At 40.9% G+C, this 24,172-nt stretch overlaps 1 protein-coding gene across 2 annotated transcripts in view; it reads right to left on the bottom strand.

Moving 5' to 3' along the window:
• The window catches only part of GNB4 (G protein subunit beta 4), a 46,948-nt gene that overhangs the window by 7,477 nt on the left and 15,299 nt on the right, over positions 1-24,172 (bottom strand). For both annotated transcript variants that reach the window (XM_063131948.1, XM_063131947.1), the window contains exons 2-8: positions 9,215-9,321; positions 7,246-7,284; positions 5,258-5,364; positions 3,994-4,057; positions 2,226-2,388; positions 377-443; positions 81-282 (exon numbers count right to left, since the gene is read on the bottom strand). In XM_063131948.1, the coding sequence (XP_062988018.1) occupies positions 81-282; positions 377-443; positions 2,226-2,388; positions 3,994-4,057; positions 5,258-5,364; positions 7,246-7,284; positions 9,215-9,271 (699 nt within the window). In that variant the 5' untranslated portion in view covers positions 9,272-9,321. The remainder of the gene's footprint in view (positions 1-80; positions 283-376; positions 444-2,225; positions 2,389-3,993; positions 4,058-5,257; positions 5,365-7,245; positions 7,285-9,214; positions 9,322-24,172) is intronic.

Below are 24,172 nucleotides of genomic sequence, written 5' to 3'. Positions count from 1 at the left end.
TAGCAGTGTGTGACCATGAGTGATCACTGAAATTCATCAACTCCTTCTCCCTATATTTATAAGCAAAGCTCGTCACTTACACACACTGCATTGATGTCAGACACATGACCCGTGAATGACTGCCTGCACATCCCATCTCGAATATCCCAGAGCTTGGATGATGCATCACAGGCACCCGAAACAAAAGTGCTCATGTCTGGACTTAGAGAGAGACTCATTACATCTCCAGTATGTCCAGTAAAAGCGGTCGTCTGTTGGCCAGTCTCAATATCCCACAAAGCACTGCAAGTAAAAGAAAAATATTTGAGCACAGAGGTTTAAATGGCTAGCCCACACAGCTTTGGCACCATCATGAAAGAAAATCCAAGGAACTCACCAGGTGGTGTCTCCTGAGCTTGTGACTATTTGGTTGTCATCTAGAAAGCGACAACAGGACAAATACCCTAAATAAAAAATGAAGAACAGAGAGCATGTTAAATACAAAACCTATCAATTCGGATGAGAGATCCAGAAATATATACAGATTATGCACATCATGTGGCTGAAATTAGGTGCAGAATCCAGCACTCTGACAAATCTAAATTTTCATTCATTAAAAATATTTAATAGCCCTTAAAGCTTGGAATGGGGGTAGGGATATATCAGGAGTTGCGGAAGGGTAAATAGGCAGGCTGGTGAGGAATGAGATGGCACAGCTGCCTCTATGCCACACAGAGCCGTTCACTTGGACACCTTTCAAGCAGCAAACCCTAAGTGTCCATTCAAGTTCATGCAGAAACCTTTCTTCAGTCAGCAACCAGGTCTCATTACTGCTCAAGGGCTTTAAAATATTACAGCCAACCAACTTTTTTTTTAAAGGAGGAAAACACGAAGCACTCAAATTAAGGTCTTCACCAGGAACAAAGCTAGGCCTGAATAATCAAGATCGGATGGATGGTGTTTGCAGAAACATTTGGTGAGTATGCAAACACTCCAGCAACCATGTCTAGCAATGAGGGGAGCTCTAAAAGAAATAAGGCCTTCGCCCTTCAGAAAGTACTGCCACGTACAGATCCCATCTCAGCTGAGTAGGATTCTCATTGGCCAGGGCTCACAGAACTCTTTGCAACCTTCCCAGGACTAGGCTCTTCCACACTGGAGGCCTTCAAGGTGCAGCTGGACAGCCATCTATCAGGTATGCTTTAAGGTGGATTCCTGCATTCAGCAAGGGGTTGGACTCGATGGCCTTAGAGGCCCCTTCCAACTCTACTCTTCTATGATTCTATGAAAAGCAGAATTCTATCAAAAATAGGTTCAAATTTCTACCAATTTATTTAATTCATTACAGGTGCAGAATTATTACCAATTTATTTAATTCATTAAAGGTGCAGAATTATACGTTCCCTTGTGCAAACTTTGGGATACCTTAACCACAGAATCTGTACTGAGAATAATGGCCTCTGCCTTTTAATCCCTTAGCAAAAATTGCTCAAACTTTTAATTTCACCACCACCACCACCTTTACAGCCAGTATAGTATATAGAATAGAGAAGGGGTGGGCAAACCTCATACTTTCAGGGTCTACTTTGTTTTTATTAGAGCCTTAGATCCAACAGGGATCTAAGGGCATATGCTTAGGTTTAAGCATATGCTTAGGTTTAAGAAACAGGACACCATCAAACACATACTTGGGCAAAGAATTTGTTTTCAGTAACAGAACTGAGCACATAATCCTTTCACATAAAAATCCACTCGTTTCCCATCAAGCTTTCTATTTAGCAGCCTAGTTTGGAGTGGGAGTGGGGAGAGAATCTTTACACAGCTGTTATGGTTAAACAACTAGAAATCTGAAACCCCTGCCCATTCAAATCAAATCACCCAGAAATCCATCAGTTAAGTAATAGCTACTGTCTGCCCATCCCTGGAATAAAGCACTAGATTTGGACATAGGAGAATGAGGGTCCAATGGCTATTTAGCCATGAAGCTCACTGGGTGATGCTTGACTAGACATGTTATCTGAGTTCTTGAAAAAAAATGTGTGTGGGGGTATCAAATAGAGACGCAGGGTCTAGAAACACATCTGTTTGACAGAACCTTCGGAGCATTATGGGAACAGTTTCCACGTTGCACAAAATGTTCAGTTCTTTGCTGCACCTTGATTCCTCTTTTAGGGAATTAGAGACAGCTGAGTGAATCACTATTTCATCAATAAGAAAGTAACAAGAAAATTCAGAAGGCAGCTGACCAGTATGGCCGGGTAGCTCTCGGCTCACTCGTACGTTGCCCTCTCTTGTTTTCAGGTTGTATATAGAGCAGATGTTGTCCAATCCACCACACGCGACGTAATTGCCAGACGGTGCGTAGGCACAGGTCATGACCCAGGAAGATCTCAAAGGGATGGCATGCATCTTCAGAGTGGGAAACAAAACACCGTAAGAGAGAGACACTGCCCCCACTCCCCACCCTCCATGGGGCTAGACACAACCAAACCACTTGGCCAAAATTTGCCAGAACTGTCTGAGCAACCACAGATGCTTAGATGCTATATTGGGCTGTTTTGCATGATCAAGCAGCTTAACCAGGCTTACCTAAGCCACGTTGAGCTGTAGCATGTGAGGGTGGCCATTCTGAATATTCAAGCCACGGCCACGGTTTGTCAAGTTGTCTGAACCCAGCCAGGCTGGGTTGTTGGCATGGTTAATAAATCACCCGCAACCCTTAAATAGCCCATGAGTTCTGGGTAGTTTGTTAACCACAGCAAAAACCATCTTCGCTGGGTTTGGGTGACATGCCAAACTGCAGTCATGGCCTGAATACTCAAAAATTGCCTGGGATGGACCATTACCTGCCATAAGCTACAGTGGACTGCACTAGTCTTGCAAAACCAGTCACTGATAACGCAGTTAGTTTACAAAGTCTGCTCTCTAAATGGAATTTCAAAATTTCATTCCAAGCTCAACAATATGGAAAACACAATATTATGAAATGAAAAAGTATCTAGAGTTTTCCCTTAAGTTGCAACTTCTTTGGATCTACTTGGGTTTTTAGGCTGTTTTCCTAAGGTCAAGAAGCCATTGACAGGACGTTGTCATTTTTACCAGCACTTAGACATTCTCCACACTAAGCAAGCAAGGATCGTTTACAGCAGATTGCTCAACCGCCGCTTTAGGTATTTTTTTTGGGGGGGGGGGGCAATTTAGTATTATTTAATTTATTATCTGGATATACATATTTCTGTGACAGGCTAATAAAGCACAGAATCGGAAATAAGCAACAGAACAGCTTAAATGAAAAAAAAAATACAAGGTGCTTCCAGACGCTGCAGCTTGATTTAAAAGCTGCAAATATTACATGTTGTTCAAACAGCAGAATCACCATTGCTGCTTTACACTACATGACAAAATCTCCCACATTTCCTTCAACTTCCCAATAAATATTCTGTGCAATAATAAGGTATTATTTAAATAATCTCATATCCGCCAAAACAGCTTGGAAAAGTTGGATAGGTATGTCAAATTGTGGACATTTCTAGTTTCATATTTATAGGAGTCAGCACTTCAACACACCATTCTTCAAAAAGCTCCATCATTTCAGATTACAACACAATTGCTTTGTTTTACCATTCAAGACAATCCACGATTCCCACATGGTTTCTTTAACCCACAATATGAGAGGAACTCCCCTCCCATTCAGTAAAGTGTTGGGACTTAACTGTCTGTTTTCCCCACACAAGTGAGCCACAGTTATTAAGAGCAGTGAGATGGAAAAGTCAATGAGTTTTCAAAAAGGAGAAAAGGAAATTAAAAAAAAAACAGAATTAAGAATTATATTGGAGTTGGAAAAGAAAAAAACTCAGGAAGTAAAAGAGCCGATAAAGGGGGTGAATAGAAGAAGTAGCACTTCAGGTAGAGAACAAAAAAACAAAAATAAAAGTAGCAGTGGAAACAAAAAGCAAAGCCCACCAGCAAGCGGCACATAAAAATGCCAAAATTGATTACTTAAAAAAACTCTACCTTGTTTGTTGTATAACTATCCCAAATAATTAATTTTCCATCTTGGGAAGCGCTCACTAGTAGCCTAAAGATAACCACAAAAAAGAAAAACACATATACACAAATCACAAGTTAACTTTGTGTCTCCCTCTGCTTGATTACAAAGTTGACAAGCATCACACGTACAAGCGTCTGGTTATTTACTAAGGCCTTAATTTTGTCTCTTCCTCTTCCTCTTGCGAGCTGTGTGGCTTTGGACATATGCAGAACATATCCAGGTAACACAGTGCGAAGTCAATCACCTTTTCTTTTATTAAATCCTAGCTAAATGCCTGACTATCTGACACAAGTGGGGGATAGAGACGAATCCCATATATTAAATGGGTTCATACAAAAACAACAACCCACACTCTCACACTCTGGATTGAATACGGGTTGAGTATGGGTTGTCACTGAACCATGGATTGTTAATTGGATGTGTGAAGCCAGCTATGCTAACAAACCATGGTTTGATAACCACGAACAACCCATGGAGAGAACTCATGGTTTGTGAACTGTGGGTTATTTGTGGTTAACAAGCCATGGTTTGTTAGTGCACCTGGGTTCAGGCAACACAACCCATATTTCAACAACAACCCATGCTCAACTTTTAGTATGGGCTATCATGTTGGGTAAACCCAGTCACTGTATCTGCTTTCAGTGGAGAGCGTCAAGAGTGGCAGGTAAGCTTTCCTCACTGTTCAATGCTTTCCTTCTCCCACCACCGCCCTCGTATGAACATGTGGCAGCTGTTCAATTTATGTGGGAGAAAGCAACGATGCCTTCTCAGAGACAACTTCCAGGCTGGGTAATTCTGTCCTCCCTGTGACGATGATTGTTTCTTGGAAGGGGGAAAAGGAGCAGGCTTTGCATTCCCTAGCAGTCTTGTTTAATTGCAGTCCCTTTACTTTGATCCACAGAATTACATGGAAGTCATTGAACCAGCCTCATCAGCAGAACACTTCTATTACATTTCTTGATGTGATGCTAGAGGCAGAAGGGAACCCTGGAACCTGCGGCTTCTAAATATGCATTATTTTAACTCCTAAAAACAGGATGGAACAATTTATCTATGTCAACTTGAAAAAATGAACCATTACCACTGAAAAAAGTAAACCATTGCTACATTTCAAGAATCCACTTACATACTAGGTCTTTAATACTTAAATATTGTTTCAATTCTCAAAAGGAGATGTCAAATACTTCTGTGTTTTTTGAAGCAAAAAAGTAATGGAAGTGTACAAACCTTGAATCAGATCCCCAATGCATGGCATAAATTTTAGCTAAATGTCCTCTCAGGGTACGTCTTGTGCGCATCTGGATTCGACCCACTGAATCTAGACTTGCAGTGATCTAGGCAGGAAAGGAGAAAAGACACCATTCAAAGCCCTCTCCTGAGCAGAATAAGGATACAAAACGTTTGAATACTACAGACGTTTTTACAAATGACACTTACAGTAACATTTCTTTTCTTTGGACTGACCTAGAACTGACACAGACACCATCAAGCTTGAATCAGTGCTCACAGCTAGCAAGGGCAAGGCAACGAGGCAGCTCTGACAGGGTTATTGATACCTTCTCCAGGTCGCAAAAAAATCCCATGGAAACTCTGCTAGCAGATCTTTAGGGCCAACGCCCTAGCAAAAAGGTGGATACCATGAATGGTGTCCCGATGAACAGTACCAAAAAAGATCTGCCTCTTTTCTTGGCCCTGGAATTAGGGCTACCAGGGGTCACCCACCACGGGGCCTGCTAATCTGAAGCTTTCTGCCTAACAGTTGAGGTAAACACCATACCTCCACTGTGACTCAGGTTCGGATTCAATGCTTCAGAAAACGGTCCGCTTCTATAAGACTTCATGCTTTGTATTGACTACCATGTGAAATCAAAAATGACTACAACTACAACTGTTTTTCTATTGGTCAGAATTCAATGGTACTAGCCTCTTAGCATTGGATTTTGTCTACCCAATGTCACTCAAATAGGTGCAGAAAGTTTTGTGGTACATGTCATAGAGGTATCCCCAGATTTTTTTTTTAAAAAAAACTGCCAAGTTTCAGAAGGATAGGTGTAAGGGCTAGGGAGATATGATGACTGAAAACCAGTTTAAGGCTTTCTTCATAGTGAAGCGTGGGGACACTGGAAAAATGGCCATCTCGTGGTCCCATCCTTGCCCTCCTGCAAAGCCCAGTGATTGGAGACTATAGTAGAATGTGTCCTAGGATTAGAAGGTGGACCTGTTAGTCACTCAACTGCACTCCCTCCCACCCTCCGCAGCATTTAGAGAAACAAAAGCAAAATACGGTATTTAGAGACAAAGTTTGTGGGCAGGTATCATAGCTGAAACACAGGTTGGTAACAAAGCTTTGTCCTAGAGCAGCTTCAGTTCTGTTGGCTTCAGAGGGAAGCCCACTTCATCTCTGGACCCAACAGAACCAGACCAAAGCAGCCCGATTCTGCTTGGACTTTGGCCAAATCTAATGTATATTCCTACCTAACAGAGTTCACCCTCCAAATAACTAGGTGCCCTCCTCCCCTAATGGCCTATTTCAGTGATTTCAACCCTCCTACTCTGGAAAAAAAACATGTAAGGTTAAACCCTGCACATGGAATCCCAACCTGGGGTAGAACATTTTGGTGTGTATTTTAGGATGCATACTCTAGAAATCAACTGTAATACTGTTGTGATGTGTGAAGGAGCCCCAGCCTACAAGCATGTTAGAATACCTATCTTATCAGCCCTACAGTGATGGTAACAGGACCTCTGATAATTTAATAATGCTAATTCAATGATTACTTAATAATGCTAATAAAGCAATTTCTTTATTAAACAACGGGCACATTCACGGTAACTTTAATTCCACAACGTCTGCTGAAATTTAGTAAATGGGTTTTACATGGATTGCATCCAATACTTCTGAGGCATCTTAGGAACGCTTTACTTTAAATAAAAACTAATTTATATGGCATTTTTGTGTCATAAACATGTAAGTGACTACCATACTTTCCCCTGCCAAGAAATGTAATCTACTGCCCACAGAGATTCTCCATAACCAAGAATGAGCATCCCTGTCTTAAGTTTTTATCTATTCATTGTTTACGTTTTTAATACTGTTGCTTTTTTATTGTTATTTTATTCTATTATAATTGTATATTTTATTTCTGTTAAATATTTTGGGGACCTAGTACAAAAAAAACAGAATTTAAAATACATACATAAATAAAAAAACATACCTGAGCAAGAGTTGTGTCACTACATGCTTTTCTAGCATCCTTTAAAATAAAATAAAAAGATTAATGTATATAGGAGTAACTGAAAATAATATTGCAAGCCAGTTTGAACCTATACCCTGTTGCCCAAAACAAATCTATTTGATTTGACATTAGTGCTTGCTTTTCTAGAGGGAGACATTCTGTCCTGGCTGTCCAACTCTGGAAGCTCACCCAGCCGTAGCTCTTATCCCCTACTCAGGAGCAAGGTGGTAGGTAGACAACACATTTAACCCAAAGCAATTTTCATTAGACCTTGTCATCCATCTCAGTGAATGCATAAAAAACTACAGACCAATTCCATTGCTCCCCTAACACAGAAATGCAGGTATTTTTCCTTACCTGGTTGTACTTCTCTGTGAGAAAACAGAATGCACTAAAGAATGCCAGGTGAGAGATAGTCTACAAACTCCAGTTTTGTATGCACAGACTTATCAAGGAGGTATCAAGCTTAAAGAGGGTATAGTTTGGGGACTTTGTGAACTGATGATGCTTAGACCAATCACAGCCTAAAGTAATTCCATCCGTAGTCTGAAAGATCAGTTTTCATCATCAGTATAATCAAGTGGTAAAACTTCCTGGATTGTGCCACCCTAGGGGCACAGAGGATGATTACCTAACTGAATGCTCTCTTAAGGTGGGAAAAACCTGTAAAGTCCTCCCTGCCATAGAAAAATATTATCAAGGAGATTGGTTCAAGTTATCCTCCTTTGGGGCATATTAGCTTTTGATACGCAGGGAGTTTTATCCTTGAAAGAAATATTCAGATATGCCCATGCTGATACTATGAGGTGACCTTAGGGCAAAGAGTTCAATCGCAATAACTTTGTCTTCTGAACTGGTTCAGGAGGCTTTGTCCGCCCTACAACAGCTCTCACAAGGATGACAATGGCAAGGAGTTTCAAGAGCCAGCTTCCTTTCTCAGTCTACAAGAAGTACTGAGGAGGTTACCTTACCATATACTAGAGTGCTCAACCCTCCACCTCCCCTTCAGCAAGATCACCCTGTGGCATTCTTCAGAAAGGAAAGGAAGAGGCAGGGAAGCTAGAGGCTGGTGCTCCACTTTCCAGCTTGCCCAACCAGCCAGCTAAAACTGTTACTGAAAGAAAGGGCCCCTGTGGCTGCCTGGTAAACTTGGGGGAGGAGAGGAGAACAGAGAGCAGCTTAAGGGAACAATGATGATGGGGTGGGGGGCTGATGGGGAGGACAAGGGCAGTTTAGCCCGGATATGTGGTTAGATACAATTTGGGCTATATATGTGTTTGCAAAATGGGGTTCTCTGAACATCACCAGTTTTCCTTCTGTGACATAAGGTATTTTGTTGCACTTTGTGGGTTAGATATGTGGTATTTGCAGCTCAAACCCAACCTCTGCCCTTGAGGGAATTTATTTTTCCCTTGAAACAGGGAGACTCCTACCGTAGTGTCCATTATAGTTTTTCTGATTTCCAAATGTGGCCAGAAGAGATCCTTGCGCAAGAGCGCCTTGGACTTGGAGAATCAACTCAGCTTGCTATACTGATCCCAAGCCCAAGTTGGCTCGATGGAACTAGGGTTACAGGGGAACAAGCTCACACACGCAGCCAGTGGCTCTGAACCCATTATGGATGCTGACAAGGGGACTCTGAAGACCCCTCAGGACAGAATGCTGACCTCACTGACCACCCCAATGAGGGGACTTCAGGGAGGTTCAGCACTGTGCCCTGAGAGCTCTTCAAATGTAGCACCAGCTTTCCAAGGATGTCTCATCAATCAGGTGATGAACTAAGGGGTGGGGAGGGGGGGAGGTGCTGGGAAAAAAGGAAAGGGGAAAGAACTCCCTCTTTCTTTCCCCAAACACCCCCCCCCCACACACACATACACACACATGGGACCTTCATGCATCCCCAGTTATTTATGGTCAGAAACAGAAGTGTATTGAGAAGGCACTTTACTCTGATTTGATTCCGGAGTTGCTCTGCCTCCTGCCGTAACTGCTCCAGTTCACTCATCCTCTTGATTGAGTTTCTTTCCCACTCTTATAGTACTAGACAAGATAAATCTGTTAAACAAAGAAAAAAATACAGATAACAAATTTCATTTGTAAGGATAAAACTTCCAGCACATCACAAAAGCCAAAGCCAGAGCGGCAGGGCAGGAAGAGCCAAGCAAGAGCGACTGAGCTGCCTGTACTAGCATGCTGGGTCACTCTTGGTAACCCAGGATTTAAAAAACCCTGGGTTGCCGTTGCATGTGAACCAGGCCACCGAAAGAACTGAGTTTTTTTAAAAGTAGAATTCGTAACTATTTACTGACCATCACTTCCACCCTCCACAACTAGTACTTTACAACTTCATCGCCAACACAGGAAAAGAACTGGGCCCGGCCTGGGGGGGGGGGGGAGCAGAGCCGGAGGAAGCAGCACTCGAAATATCACAATCATGTGATCCCTGCCTTCCTGGGCTGTGCCAAGGAAACAATCCAGACTCTTCACACTATTCCTTATAGTTAAGAGAGAACAAGGTAACTTTTCCTCTCTTTATACTATTTGATGTGTATCATGAACATGCTTAGAAACAGTAAACAGATGCTGTTCAAAACTTTCACAAAATGCTTCAACCTCAGTTTTGGACCCAGATGCAACTGAAATTATTTTAATCCACTAAAAGCAGCTTCCAACTTATTTTGAAGATTTAAATCCTGCCTTTCAATCAAATGATTCTCAAGGCAACTTACAAGCAACAGGCAATAATAAAAGAAACTCAACCCCTATATACACACACACAACACAGCAGCCCTTAGTTCTCTGGCTGATGGATGGCGCCAGAGCATGCTTTCCTTTGCTTCCACATAGAGATGTAAAGGCCTGGGGGAAAACTGGAAAAATTCAGGGGGAAAACCATTTTTTTCCGGGGTGGGGGTGGGGTTCCAAAGCCTTTTTGGTTTTTTTTTTTTTTTTTAATGAAACAATGAAGAAAAACATGATTATGGAATATTTTATTTTTGCATGATGAATAAAATCTTTAAGACAAGGTGTTCATGTATTTACTTCTCTAAATGCTTTCTATAAACTATTATTACAATGTCTATGCACCGAGGACAAGTGAGTCCTAGGTTGCAAACTGAGACTACAACTCTCAAATGCAAGAGCAAGATGCATTTCTGCCTCTAGGGTGCACTGCCATTGAAGCAGAGACTGAAACTAATAGTCACAGCTATAGCTCAGAAAATGAGTCTGAATAAATTTCATGCATATTCATTGAATCTTGGTCCTCGCCTTTTTCTCAGTTCTTTTTATGGGAATGGGCGCTTTATGTCTGCTTGACACTGTGAAGGACTAGCGGAAACATAAATAATTTTCTTTGTTACTAATGTTGTTGGTTTCTTATTTATTTATTTGTTACATTTATATACCGCCCCATAGCCGAAGCTTTCTGGGCAGTTTACAAAAGTTAAAAACAGTAAACATTAAAAGTATACAACATTTAAAACATAAGAACAACAATATAAAAACAACAGTTTTTCTTCTGGTTATTTTTAATTCTTTTTTGCCTGCTCGACATAAATCAGCAAAACCAAAGAGGTTCCTTACAGTTCAGGTGTTCCTTACAAGTTCAGGAGCTTGTAGCTCCATTTGTTACAAATAAAAGTAAAAGTTTAAAAAAGTAAATTCAATTTCTATAATTGTTTTAATACACTGTACTTTTAATATACCAAATGTGATAATTTTATGCCAAACCAACTTGCACATAATTACATTTTATGTTCCTAAAGTAACAAAGTGATTTTCAATCTGTAAAAAGTGCTAATATTGCATTTTTTTCAATTTCCCTGAAAATTTCCGTCCCCCCCCCCAAAAAAAACAGGGGGGAAATGTTTTTTTTTCCCATGGCTTCAAAATTTCCACTTCCACAGTCCCAGGGCAACTGGCCGTTGAAGCCAAGTGTTCTTTCCAGCAGAGGGAAAGGAAGCAAAGCCCCACTTCAACCCCACTTCCTCCCCCACATCCCACACTGATAATTGTTTAAGGGGTGCAAAAAATATCCTGCAGCATAATATAAGAGTTTCCCATTGAGATGTACGAAAAGAATGATGCTGATCCAAGGTTTCATGAAGTTCATCACCCTCACTGTTGAACAGTAAGATAGAATTGAATTAATGCTAGCAACTAAGCTATTGAAAGGAGTTGTTTTGTTCTTCCAAAAAAATGTTTGCTCCTTGAACCTCATGTCTCCCCAAGAACAAGAAATGTTTTAACACACATGGCGCAATAATGAAACAAACCAAGGTCCATTCCACACTTCCTGCATCCCTGTGAAGTTACAGATTATGAAGCACACAACCTGGTACCCCTTCAGATGTTCTGGACTACAAATCCCACAAGACCCAGGCAGCATTGATAAAACATCTGGAGGGCACCAGTCTGCCTGCCTCTTGGAGTAGCACAAGGTTACTGAATGTAGCAGTGGGAAGGACTTTATATTCATTCCTGAAAGACCAATCAAAACACAGAAACACATGGCAGAAAAACCAAGGAGCTCAGTGGTGTGTAGCAGAACTGGAAGAAGCTCAATGGATTCTATTGCATCTTAATCAAGTCAATAGAGAACCATAGATTTAATCCTTGCTTTAAAAAAAGAAGCTTCCCCACTGTAAAAAAAAACTGCAATGCCTCTCATTCTTTGCTGTAGCAATTAAAAAGTTGGGTTTTTTTTCAAAGAAAGTTGAAAAACAGTAAGATGTTACAGTATTAAGCAATGAAGCATTTAAAGATTAATGTTTACAGTTCTACTTAAAAACTGGATTATAATTTAGTAATTTTATTTACAAATATTCTTGCAAATACTTCAGGCCACCCCACCCCTTATTTTAGTGGCTTAATACCTAACTTCATCTCATTCACACTTACACCAAAATTATACATTTCACTGCAAACCTGTTACATGTGTTAACATATACATACAACATCAACCTTGAAGAAATTCAAGGCGTTAATGTTAATCATAAGGCCACCATGCTTGATTAGAAAAAGGATCTATCTAATTAAGCGTCATGTTACAATTGTAACCAGTCAGATGTTTCTGAGAAGACCATGAGCAGCACATGTAGGCAACGGTCCTTTCCAGCTGCTGCAGTATGCTTCTGAATATCAGTTGCTAGGGGAATGAGAATGTTACATTTCGCTATCATAACTGTCAGTGACTGAAGGTGCAAGGTTCCACATCCCATAGAAATAGTTTTGCCATGGTGAAGTGACAAGACAGAGAAACCCTCAATCAGGAAATGGGGGGCCGGTATCACTGCGAGGTAAACTCGAAAAAAGATACTTTCAGACCCCTGTCAAAGAGTCGAAGCAGAAATGGAAGAACCTAGTGCAAGGGGCACCTAACCAGGTAAAAACGGATTAACAGCGGCAAAGAAATAGAATGCTGATGGTTTACAGGAAAATGATAGTCTCATGGTTGGCTCATGAGACTGAGGCTGAGGATGTACTATACGGAGTCTGGACTGGGGATAGGCGCATGGTTCAACAAATCCTCCATGCTGTCATGCTGAGGGTTTAAAGGTCTGGTTGCCATACCATGCTTCACGCCCAAGTGAGATGAGGTGGGGGTCATGCAGGGTTGCCTCCAATCTTTGCCAGAAGCTTGGTGATTAGTGGAAAAGATGGAATAGAGCTCCCATCCAGCTGAAGATGAAAGCGTCTCCTATCAACTCTGGATCCCAACCTGCTCTGCTGCAGAACAATGAGCAGGCAATGTTCTCCCTCCAGGTGAAGAGATCTACTTCTGGCATGCCCCATTGACAAAAGAGATCCACTAGCATCCTCTGGTCTAGCATACATTTGTGGGAAATGAGAAATGACTGAGCCAAATGGCTAGCAGCAAGCCTACCCCTTTAATCCAGCTCAAAAGCTCAGAGAGCCCTGTCAATGGCCATCAGCTTCAACAGACTAATGTGTCTGGTGATGTCTTTGGACAATCACCAGCTCTGCACCGACAACCCCCACCCCACTCCGCACCCCTATCCAAGAGGGAAGTGTCCATGGTAAGCACATGGGATGAAATAGGCTGCAGGAACGGCATGTCATGTAACAGGTCGACAGTGCCAGTCCACTAAATCCATGTAACTATCACCTGTCGGGAATGTGAAGGCAAGTACATCAGGCATCTTCTTCAGAATGGAAGGCTCAGATAAACCAATTTTGCAGTGTCCTCATATGAAGTTTGGCATACTGCACAAACGATGACATTGTGACCATCAACCCTTGAAGGCGTTGGACGTTCAGTGCCATAGGAATGTTGCAAGCAGGGTGGATAAAAATCAATGATTTAAAAATAAAAGGATTTTTCAATTTAAATTGGATTTTTTTTATTTAAATTGGATTTTTTTTTAATAAAATGCTTTTTGAGGGAAAATCTACCTAAAGATAGTTTTCTATTTAAGATACATTATAGTCCAAATTAGTTTTTAATTATGTAGCATGAGGCTGTATATTCATGCAATGTTTAAATTTGTTGGTAAATGAATTCCATTAATCCATTCACAATGTCATGCTCTTCCAGAGGTTTCTGTAAGATTATTGGGCAATTTTTCTATCTAGAAGATATTATCACAGATGCTTGGTTTAATTTGTATCTGCAGAGATCACAATCCCATTGTTCCTTTGCAAATCTATGTACACAGAATCAACCCCTTACCTCTTAAGTGCTAAATTTCAAAAAATCCAATGAATAGATTGGAATAGATCTGCACAAGAAGCTAAGATTAAAACTAACCTGAAAAGTTGTTATTCTAAAAATGAAACTTTCATCTGGTTGTAAATATTAAGATCATACCAGCAAGAATGCGTAACTCTGAGTTGTGTAAAATAGCAAGGAAGAGTGCACTTTTGGGAGGGGGGAGTCACATGATTAAATTGAGTCTTTCTGAATAGTGATTTAAATCATGATTTAAATCAAATCCACCCTGGTTGCAGGTGCTGAGACTTATTAATTTGTTGTCAGGAGAGGCGCGCTCTCCCACTACAATCATCAACAAATGCCATTCACCAGGGAACGAACCCTACTGTTGCTTCTCCACAATCAAGTATGGACAACTATCAAGCAGATTCAACAACTCCCTCTTTGATCCGACTGACCCCTGGAGAGCTGCATGGGGGATGGCTGGGAGAAGGTAACCAGCAGTGGTAGTATGGCGTGAAGCTGAAGGAATCAATCGGGCCAATTTGAATCACCATAGAAAACAACCATGCTAGGAGCACAAGTGGTGGTGCCAGAAACAGATAGTTTTGATTCGATTGGTGTTCCTTACCTACGTGACCCTTTAGAAAATGCTGAATTGGAACAAGAGTATCAGTTTCCCCCACTTTGCCTTGCTTTTAAAGTGACCGTACCAATGGTTACTATGTATTATAGATGTCTGAAGTGGCTGCCCTACCACAGAGCAGCTCACTAACAAAACATTTAACCAGACTTATTATTCTATGTTTTCATCCAAAGGTACACAGGTTGAAAACAATTCAAATAAAAACCAGGCACAGATGCTACACTATGGGATTGTTTACTGCACAAAGTGGTATCCTGGTTGTGCTTTTTATATTGTATTTTGTATTTGGGTTTTTAGCCTGTTGGATGTTTTATTATGTTCCCAATGGTTTTAATTTTATGAACCGCCCAGAGAGCTTCGGCTATTGGGCGATATAAAAATGTAATAAATAAAATAAATAAATAAAATTAGGAACGCTGTGGTTTCATATCAATACTCCTTTAAAGTTGGAAAGTGTCAAGAGAAATCTTTCACCATTTTAAAAAGCCTTTTGTTTCTTAAAAAATAAACACAGGAAACAGGCCTAGGTGTGGCCTTGATCCTTAAGGTTGGAGATATTCGCTCATTTTCAAAAGGTTCTATATATCAATGTACTGCAGATCTACTACAGAACACAGGAAATTGTCATGAAGTGTATGCACCAATAGCAAGATTTGGTTCAGACCCTGCTTTCAAAAAAATTCTGATTTGGCTCAGGCATGGTAGCTTCTTCAGTGAATGACACTCACCAAATTTCAGACAAGTAGGTACAGGGGCGTTTGTGTAAGTAGCTTTTAAATTGTCTAGGGGAGCTTGACTCAGGATGTGGGAACTTGGTAGAACTCCACATAGCTGCTTGGAGGGTTGGCATCAGCAGTCACCCAATGAACTGTCAGCAGTGGGTAAAAGGATATCCACACTAATGCTAGCTCTCAAGCCTCTCTTGGAAGCCTGGAGGCACTGCTGCTGCCTCTGCTGTCACAGACACTGGATTCACACAGCATGATAACCTACACTCAAGGGTTGAGTATGGGTTGTTGTTGAACCATGAGATCTTGCTGAACCACTGGTTATTGTCTTATCTGAACCCTGTCATGTTAACAAACCGTGATCTGTTAACTACAAACAATGGTGATGTTTGGTGATGCAGATGGTGATGATGTTCCGCTATAGTAAGCCTTAACATTTTACTACTTATAAAAATGGCACTTGTTTAGCTAATAATAAGAAACTTAGCATCCATGATGTACCCAATGAGTTCTACAGTTCTACAATTTCAAAGTTACCTGAAAAATATTGCCACAGGTACAGCAAATTAAAACATGCTGAAAATTGACATATTTATACTTTTTACTCCCAAGTGGTGTCTCAGCATATCATATACGGTATTTCTTCTAAATTCTGGTGAAACCTACTGATGTACTTTATTGAGGTTTGTGGAAGACGTGCCTTTCTTTGGTTTGGTGAAATTCTAAGCAGCAGTTCAAACGCTATTAAGGTTTTTCTGGCCCATGGCAACCTACAGCAGCAACTGCTAGCAGAAGTAGGTCAAACATGCTTTGTTTCACTCTGCCACTAGAATGCTGCCATTACACTCAAGTATTTTGAATTTATTTATTACATTTATATACCGCCCCATAGCCGAAGCATCCTGACAGTGGGAAGGGGCAGCAGGGAACAGCTGAGGTAAGAGAGGGAATCACTCTTACTGATGAAAAGAGAGGGGGGAAACAAAACTATGCTGGAATCCTGTGTAGGTTTACTCAGAAGTAAGTATTTCTGAACCTAAAGCAGTGTATCTGTACATTTGTACACATCTATTCAGTTCATTACTTGTTAGTGTGTTGTTGTTTTTAGTTTTAGTTCCCCCCCCCAGAACACTGTAATCATACATGTCCTTTTAAAGAACCCACGGAAATTCAGTAATAAAAACCCTGCTCATTTAAGATTAGGGTGGGTTCACACAACACACTAACTCAGCCAGCGTGGGTTGTTGTCGAACTGTGGGTTATCGTTTGTCTAAACGCAGCGTGTTTCCCACAGGGTGGCTTGTTAATCATGCCGTGTTGCTTGTTAACCACCTTGAACAACCGAAGTCGTCATGAGTTCTCAAGGTAGCTTGTTCAAGAAAAATAAAGCAGACTGCATGGTTAACAAGCCATCCTGCGTAAAACAAGCTGCATCCAGACAACATGATAACCCACACTGCGGAAAATGCACTGCATTCATACAACACGATAACCCACACTGCGGAAAATGCTGCATTCAGGCAACATTCAGACTCATAGTTCAACAAGAACCCACACTGGGTGGGTTAGCCTGTTGTGTGAACCCAGCTTTTCCCATGTTGATTTAAGCTCCACAAACCCAGGAAAACGGAAGTTAAGAATAACGCCTTAATAGTCATGCCCTGTTATAAATAAGAATGTTGTGCAATGTCACAAATTCTGCTTGCTTACAAGCAACAAATGGGTGTGGATCAACTCACACGACTTCTCTAGCAAAACACTAAGGCTTATATACTACAGATTGCAATACAAGACCAGGATAACATGGAACATCTTTGCTGGTCCCAAGCACTCCCCATTTGGATTTGGACCTGAAAGACCCAGGAAAAATGTAGGTGCATAGAAAGTTAGTTGTAAGCAAGCACATTTTATAACATTCCACATCATTAATGATCAGTTAAAGCAACTTCTGTCTTTGTGGTGTTGAGTCAATGTAAGACAGCCTTAACTCTGGTCTTAAATTGACAGTTTGTTTTTTATCACTGAATCACTACTCTATTGCAAGCGTCCAAGAAGTTTTGGGCAGAAAGGATACTCAAGCAAATCTGGAGTGTGTACGTAAGAGTCCGTGGCCAAGCTTTACAATGAGCAACTAGCATAATGCTTCAGACCATATTGGAAATCATCATGAGTCAGAGGCCCACAGCAAATTTCTATTTTAGTTACATGTAATAACTCTGCAAATCAGTCTTACAAATCTAGGAGATGTAAATTACAATCAATGTATACCTTATACATGAGCACCATCCTCACTCTTAAATTGTTACCCTCAAACCTGTGGGCTCACAAGTCAATGGATTTGAAAATGACATCTGGATTCTTTCATTGGCCCTGTTTCAGATCTTTCAGCATACTACCTTAACATGGTTCACACGACCAATAGACTGTTGTAGGGTTATTTGAGGGTTGTTTAACCCTCTGACAAGCCATGCTGCCTGGGTTTAAACAACACGATAGGCCAAGGCCGGACGGTGATAATGTAAATCGCACCTGGCACATCGCAGCATATTATGAATTTTAGTTTGGTCCTGGATTATCTTTGACTGATTTTTTAACAAATTGTTTTTAAGATATGTTGTCTGTGTCTGTGCTATCTGTTTATATGGTTTTTATGTAAATGCATTTTTGTACCTTGTATAATGTGTTTTAATGGTTTTTAATTTTTGTGAACTGTCCAGAGAGCTTCAGCTATGGGGTATTTTGATAATAAATGAAACAAAATCATGGCTCACAACAAGGCACCATGACTTGTTCTGATCAAGAGAACCAACTCATTTTCAAAGTTATTTCTGGAGCCAAGAGGACTAAAAACTCTTCCCTAAAATTAAAGATCAGGCTCTAAAGATATATAAAGTATCCTATGGCATGTACAGAAGTGCCTACAGGATTGCCAGCTTTTGATTCCTGCTCGGTGGTGCATGAAATACAAACTGCGATTTTCACTTCAAATCTGGATGCTGTTTCCCAGCCAACACGCAGTTTGACAAGAAAGGTCTATCATACTTATGAAGCACTTGCTTATTTGCCTTCCATGTAATGATGACAAAATCGTTAACATTTAGGCACTTTAGAATTTGAGTGGCAGAAACTTATTCTGCAGCACCAGTCTCATAGCTGAAAGGGAGCAATGCGCTACTGGTTTATATCCAGTTCCATAAAATTATAAAATGCATTTCTAAAGCCCCCAAAGCTTTCCTCAACCCGCATGCCTCTGGTGCCTATGTTAAAGGCAACACTAAGATAGCTTGCGTCATCATGCAGCTGTGACATTTAGTACACAGCTGTAACATCTCAGAGAGCACAAAGGGAGATATAGAACTCTTGTACTTTTTTATGCCATTGATTATCCAAAAATAATTAACAGTCATTGCTCTCAGCACTAACACTGAATTTCCTATACCTTCCCAACACAGGATTAATTGTTGCTGGCTTTAAATTGGACTTCTTATTAAACAAATACATCTTTTTAAAAACGAAATTAGATAGCAAGATTTCTCTTTTGCTGTCTCAGAAAACTATCCTTTGATTCCATTATGTAGCCAGCACCTAAATAAATAAAAATATCCTTTGTCTCAGCATTAAAGTTTTGCAAATAGGAGTGAACCAGATCACTTGTCGGAAGTCATAATTGCCTCCAATGATCCACACGCAGCTTACTGCTACTCTGCATACCAATGCTTTTCCTCCTTCTTAAGGACCTCCAGCACACAAAGACCTAGTTCACATGTAGCGACAACCCAGACTACATTATTATTATTATTATTATTTATTTATATAGCACAGGTTAAGTATGAGTTGTCTTTGAATCCTGTGTTGTTGTTGTTACATGTAAACCCTGCAGTGTGGTTAACTATGGATTGTTAACCCAACCCAACAACAAACCATGGGTTCTCTTTCTGGGTTGTTTATGGTTAACAACCCATAGTTAAATCATAGTGCAAGGTTTGCACATAGTGACAACTCACAATTCAACAACCCATGATTCAACAACAACAGGTTGTCATTGCATGCAAACCAGGCTTCACGCATTTACTTCAACAAGGCACATTTCAATGAGCAAGCAGCATTCACTGGACACTGAAGTGAATGGAGAAGCCTGCTAAAAGGCACTGACTTGCTTTCAGTGCAAGTTACTTCTAAGCAACTGTGCTAAAAATATATTTAGTTATTATTATATTTATATCTTGCCTTTCCCTGTCTTGCAAGGAACGTAAGCCAGCTCACATCACCCTCTTCTCTATTTTCTCCTCAAAACAACCCTGTGAAGTAGGTGAAGCTGAGACTCACTGACTGGTCCAGTCACCCAGCGAGCTTCATGGCCAAGTTTGGATTACAAGCCAGATCTCCTGAGTCCCTGTTCAGCACTCTAGCCACTACACCACGGTGACTGCTTTCAGGCAACACAATAACCCATACCAAATCCTTGTGTGTGTTGTCTGAACCCAACCACGACAACAAATCATGGTTAGTTCACCACAAACAACCCACATTTAACAATCCAACAACAAACCATGATATCATTTCCCCTTCTTTAAGATCTCCGTCTTCATCAGTTGTTCATGGCTAACAACCAGTTTGTTAGTGCAGCTGGATTCAAACAACACAGCCTATGTTCCAATGACAATCAATGGTTCAACAACAACCCACAATCAACCCATACTCAATCCTTGAATGTGGGTTATCGTGTTGACTGAACCCAATCACTGACTCTCATTGTAGCTTTTGGTTGCTTTCATTGTAAACTCACTTATAAAGCAAACTATTAATAATCATGAGGTTTATTTCCCAGCTAAAGAGCTATCCATGAACATAAACAGGTTTCTGTGCAGGGATAAATTGATGTGGGATGCAAAAGGACACACAGCTGCTTGTTCTGGAAATAATTGTGCAAGTGCCTGCATCACCTCACTCAGTTTCCTATGTAGTGACCAGCTTGGAAGAGCCATGAATGCAAAAGCAGGTGCACAGTTTTCTGCAGCAATTCTATTTCCATGGTTTAGGAAAATAGGGATTAGGATTTGGCTACAAGAAAAGGAAGTTTAATAAATATATATTAAGCTCCAAATGTGCATTAAACTAAAGTTAAAAAAATGTTTATTAAGGTATATAACAGCACATATCTTTGAAATATTTTAAAACTTTATGGGAAGTTATATCCCTGTTGGGAATTGTAAGTATTAAATATTTCAGATAAATGTTTCATAAAATGTCAATGGGACAATTTTTAAAAAGTTGATTTTAACCACAATTAAAGATCTACTAATCCTGAGTTGTTATTGTTGCTTTAGATCAACCATCTTTTGTGATCTAAAAAGGTCAGGAAAGAAAAAAAGCATCTCATTGCTCTAGCAACTAAGACAAGACAGCAAAATAATTTAAAGTGAGTTATTACATCATGCACTAGAACTAGAGTGGCACAAGCAGTAAGTTATGGGGGAAGAAAAGGTTGAGTTCATATATAAAAAATATGAACAATGCTTTTAACTTGTTAGCCAGGGGAGTACAGACAGTATTCTTGATTTGGGGGAGGAGGAGGAGAATCAAGAGCCTAAAGCTTGTTTTGCAATGCAAACAAAACCTGGATTAGGCAGGTATTAGATTAAGGGCCAAACCAGATGTACTTGTGTTTATCAGAAAGGCACTTGCCAATTTAGCTATAAAGTATGTGTGTTGAATGCCAGGTAAATTCAATCTCCTTCATCCACAATTTAATTTTGGATGAGAGACTGATGTTGTATGTACAACCAAGACCTGGGTGGGTGAACTAGGAAGGATTAAGTCTCTCCCAGGTGGGCCGCCTAGATACTTGGTGCAACATCAACATAGATCTGAGGGTTGATGGTGGATGGGGGTTGCTGTTGTCTAAAGGAATACTATCTCCCTCTCTAGGCTTTCTGCCTGATTGTCAATTGGGAGTGCTTGTATATTATGTTGAGTTCCCAGGACAGATTAGGGACTGTGCCGATGAGCAGCAGGATAGATGATGGTTCTGGGGATTCTTAACTTCTATGCTGAGACTGCCAAATCTGGGTGAGTTGCGGTCTTCATGGCCACCAAGGCAACAAAGACACTGTCAAAACATGTCACCAACCCAACGCATGCAGTAGGACTTGATTTAGTTTTCATAGCTGGGCAAGAAGACGGAGATCTTAAAGAAGGGGAAATAATATCTATCCCAGCAGGGGGAACTCAGGCCTGCAGGCCAAATCTGACCCTTCTGGGGTCCCAATTTGGCTCCCCAGATGGCCACATGCCCCCTTCCCCATGTCCCACTCCCTTTCCTTCCAACAACCAATAGTTTGGTGGTTTCCCAGCTTTGGGAGCTTTTTTCCCCATCCTAAAACATTGAAATGCCTCTCCTAAGACTTAGTAACTGGGGCAGTAACAGACTTAACCTATTTTTTGGATTTTAGCTCCACCGTTTTTGCTTTTGACCTCATCCATCTCTGGAATAATACCTCCCCCCCCCCCACAGAAGAGAATCTCCAAAACTGAATTTGGCCCTTGGGCTGAAAGTAATTCCTTACCCCTAATCTACTCCCTTGTTATGGTGGGATCACTTCTTATAATGGTTCCCAAAGTGGGCGGTACTGCCCCCTTAAGGGCGGTAGGATTGCATAGGGGGGCGTTAAGAGACAAGGGGGCAGCAGGGGGGTGCTTAGAGGCAAAGGGGCGGCAGGAGGGCGCTCAAGGTGGTCTTTTCCGAGAAGTGTCTCTCCAGAAAGTCTTAAAAACCAAGGACATTTTTACGGGAGAAGGTAGTTTGGTCCGAAGCCATATAAGGGAAGAATCCACACATGTATTAATACTGCTTAAGAAGAGTCCATTTAACGGTGAATTGAAATGTTTCAAAAGCACCAAAATGTTAATGAAGTGACATACTCTGCTTGGTGTGCCCCGCCACACCAGCTGCAAAACAGAGGCATTCACTCTCTTTTCCCTCCCTCCCTTGGCAAGCCTGAGGCGGGTGCTTCCCATTTAAAGGGGCAAAGTTTAAGAAATCGTACCAGGAGTTTTGGTTACAGAAGGAAATTTCTGATCGCTATCCTGCACTATGGAGAGTGATTCAGAAGCTCCTGGTTGCATTTCCAACATCATATTTGGTGGAATGTGGTTTTAGTGTGGTCTGCCTACTTGTCTCCAAGCAAAGAAATAGACTCCAGATTACTAAACGTGGTGATTTAAGACTCACGTTAAGTGACTTTAAACCAGACATTGGGAAACTGGTATCACTTCATCAAGTCCATCCATGACATTAAGAATTTACAGAATAGTGAGGTACTCTACCCTAGTTACTAAATGTGATATCTAATATTCTTGCTAAATGACTACCAGACTTTGAAAAGATGATATCACTGGATCTAGTTCATCAATTGTGTTTAATTGAATAAACTAAAAAATTGTAATTGGATTTTGAATAAATATTCAATTAATTTTTACTGTTTTGAATTTTATTGTTATTATCTTCCTTAGTGGGTCATTGAAAATCTCTATTCTGAATGATGATTTTTATAGGGTAGGGTAGGGGGCACCGGGCATGAGTTTGTGGAACCAAGGGGGCAGTGACCTGAACAAGTTTGGGAACCACTGGTCTAGACTCTCAGAGGCCTTTCCGCTCTGCTAGGGTGGGGAAGCCATTAAAATGGTCCACTCATTAAAATGGTCTGTCCCCCCCCCCCCCCCCAATCCATCAGAATGGATTGGCGGGGACAGACTCTGAGGGACTTTCTTGCTGGTATGGCAGGTGCTCCTGCTGAAAACCCAGTCACTCACTGGAATGTAGAAATGACTTGGGCAATTGACATGATCATGCCCAAGCATCCTCTCCCTCTAAGTGGAACCTAGGCAGCTCCATGGCATACATCTGAGCTGAGGGCAAAGTAGCAAGAGGGGAGTCTACTAGAACTGCAGAGGATTCTGTCTGAGTCCATCCATACAAAGATTAGAGTTAATTATCGAGCCTATTCTGTGATAATGGTGGTAGCAAAGAAAAGAGCTCTTTTCCACTATCATCACAACTTCTCAGTATCACCCAGCGGAGGTTTTCTGAGTAGTTTGTGGCCTGCTGCAATCTGGGCCAGGAACAGAGATGCCGGAACACTTGGTAGCATGCTGTGACAAGTTGTGATACACTTTGAAGATACAGTAGTCACTCACATTCGTCAATTAATGTGGTTTCTAGTTTGGTTTAAAACTTTTAGGTTGTTGTTGCATGTTTTATTGTGCTTTTATATTGTATAATTATATTTTTTTTCTTGGACCACAAAGGGAGCTTCAGGCATTGGGCAGTACAGAAATCTAAATACATAAATAAATCTGCCATCTGGTTTGGCCCTAAATTGTCATGGAAGATTCCTGAAGTGGTTATTTGACTGAACATGGCAAAAGCTATGCTGCCAATTTCTTAATCATGGCTAAAAGATAGGGACTCTATGAGACTATGCACTCTTTTGCTCTTCAATAGGTCCCCATTCTTCACTTGTTAATTTTAGCATTATGCCTACACAGTGCTAATGATGATCAAAACTAGCCGGTTCCTCTTAACCAAGAATTGCAACCCAGCTTCATTGTTAAAATGGAAACTGTTAGCAATGCTGGAGCAAATGTAAAGCTAAATAAAGGGGAAACGGTGCAGAAGTGAAAAAGAAAGAATAAAGGACTGTAATAAAATCCCTTAACTAAGGGGAAATGGCACGTGATGGCTTGGATCCAGATTTAGGTATGTGAAACTGCACTGGCAAAAGTGGATTTTCCCACCCCTTCTCCCCAAAGCAGCCTCTCCAGCCTTGTAGAAATGCTGCACAGAGGATTGGGGCC

The sequence above is a fragment of the Elgaria multicarinata genome, chromosome 8 (assembly GCF_023053635.1).
Source record: "Elgaria multicarinata webbii isolate HBS135686 ecotype San Diego chromosome 8, rElgMul1.1.pri, whole genome shotgun sequence".
NCBI lineage: Eukaryota > Metazoa > Chordata > Lepidosauria > Squamata > Anguidae > Elgaria > Elgaria multicarinata.
The sequence above is the reverse complement of the archived record's forward strand: the minus strand, read 5'-3'. Positions and strand labels throughout refer to the sequence as shown.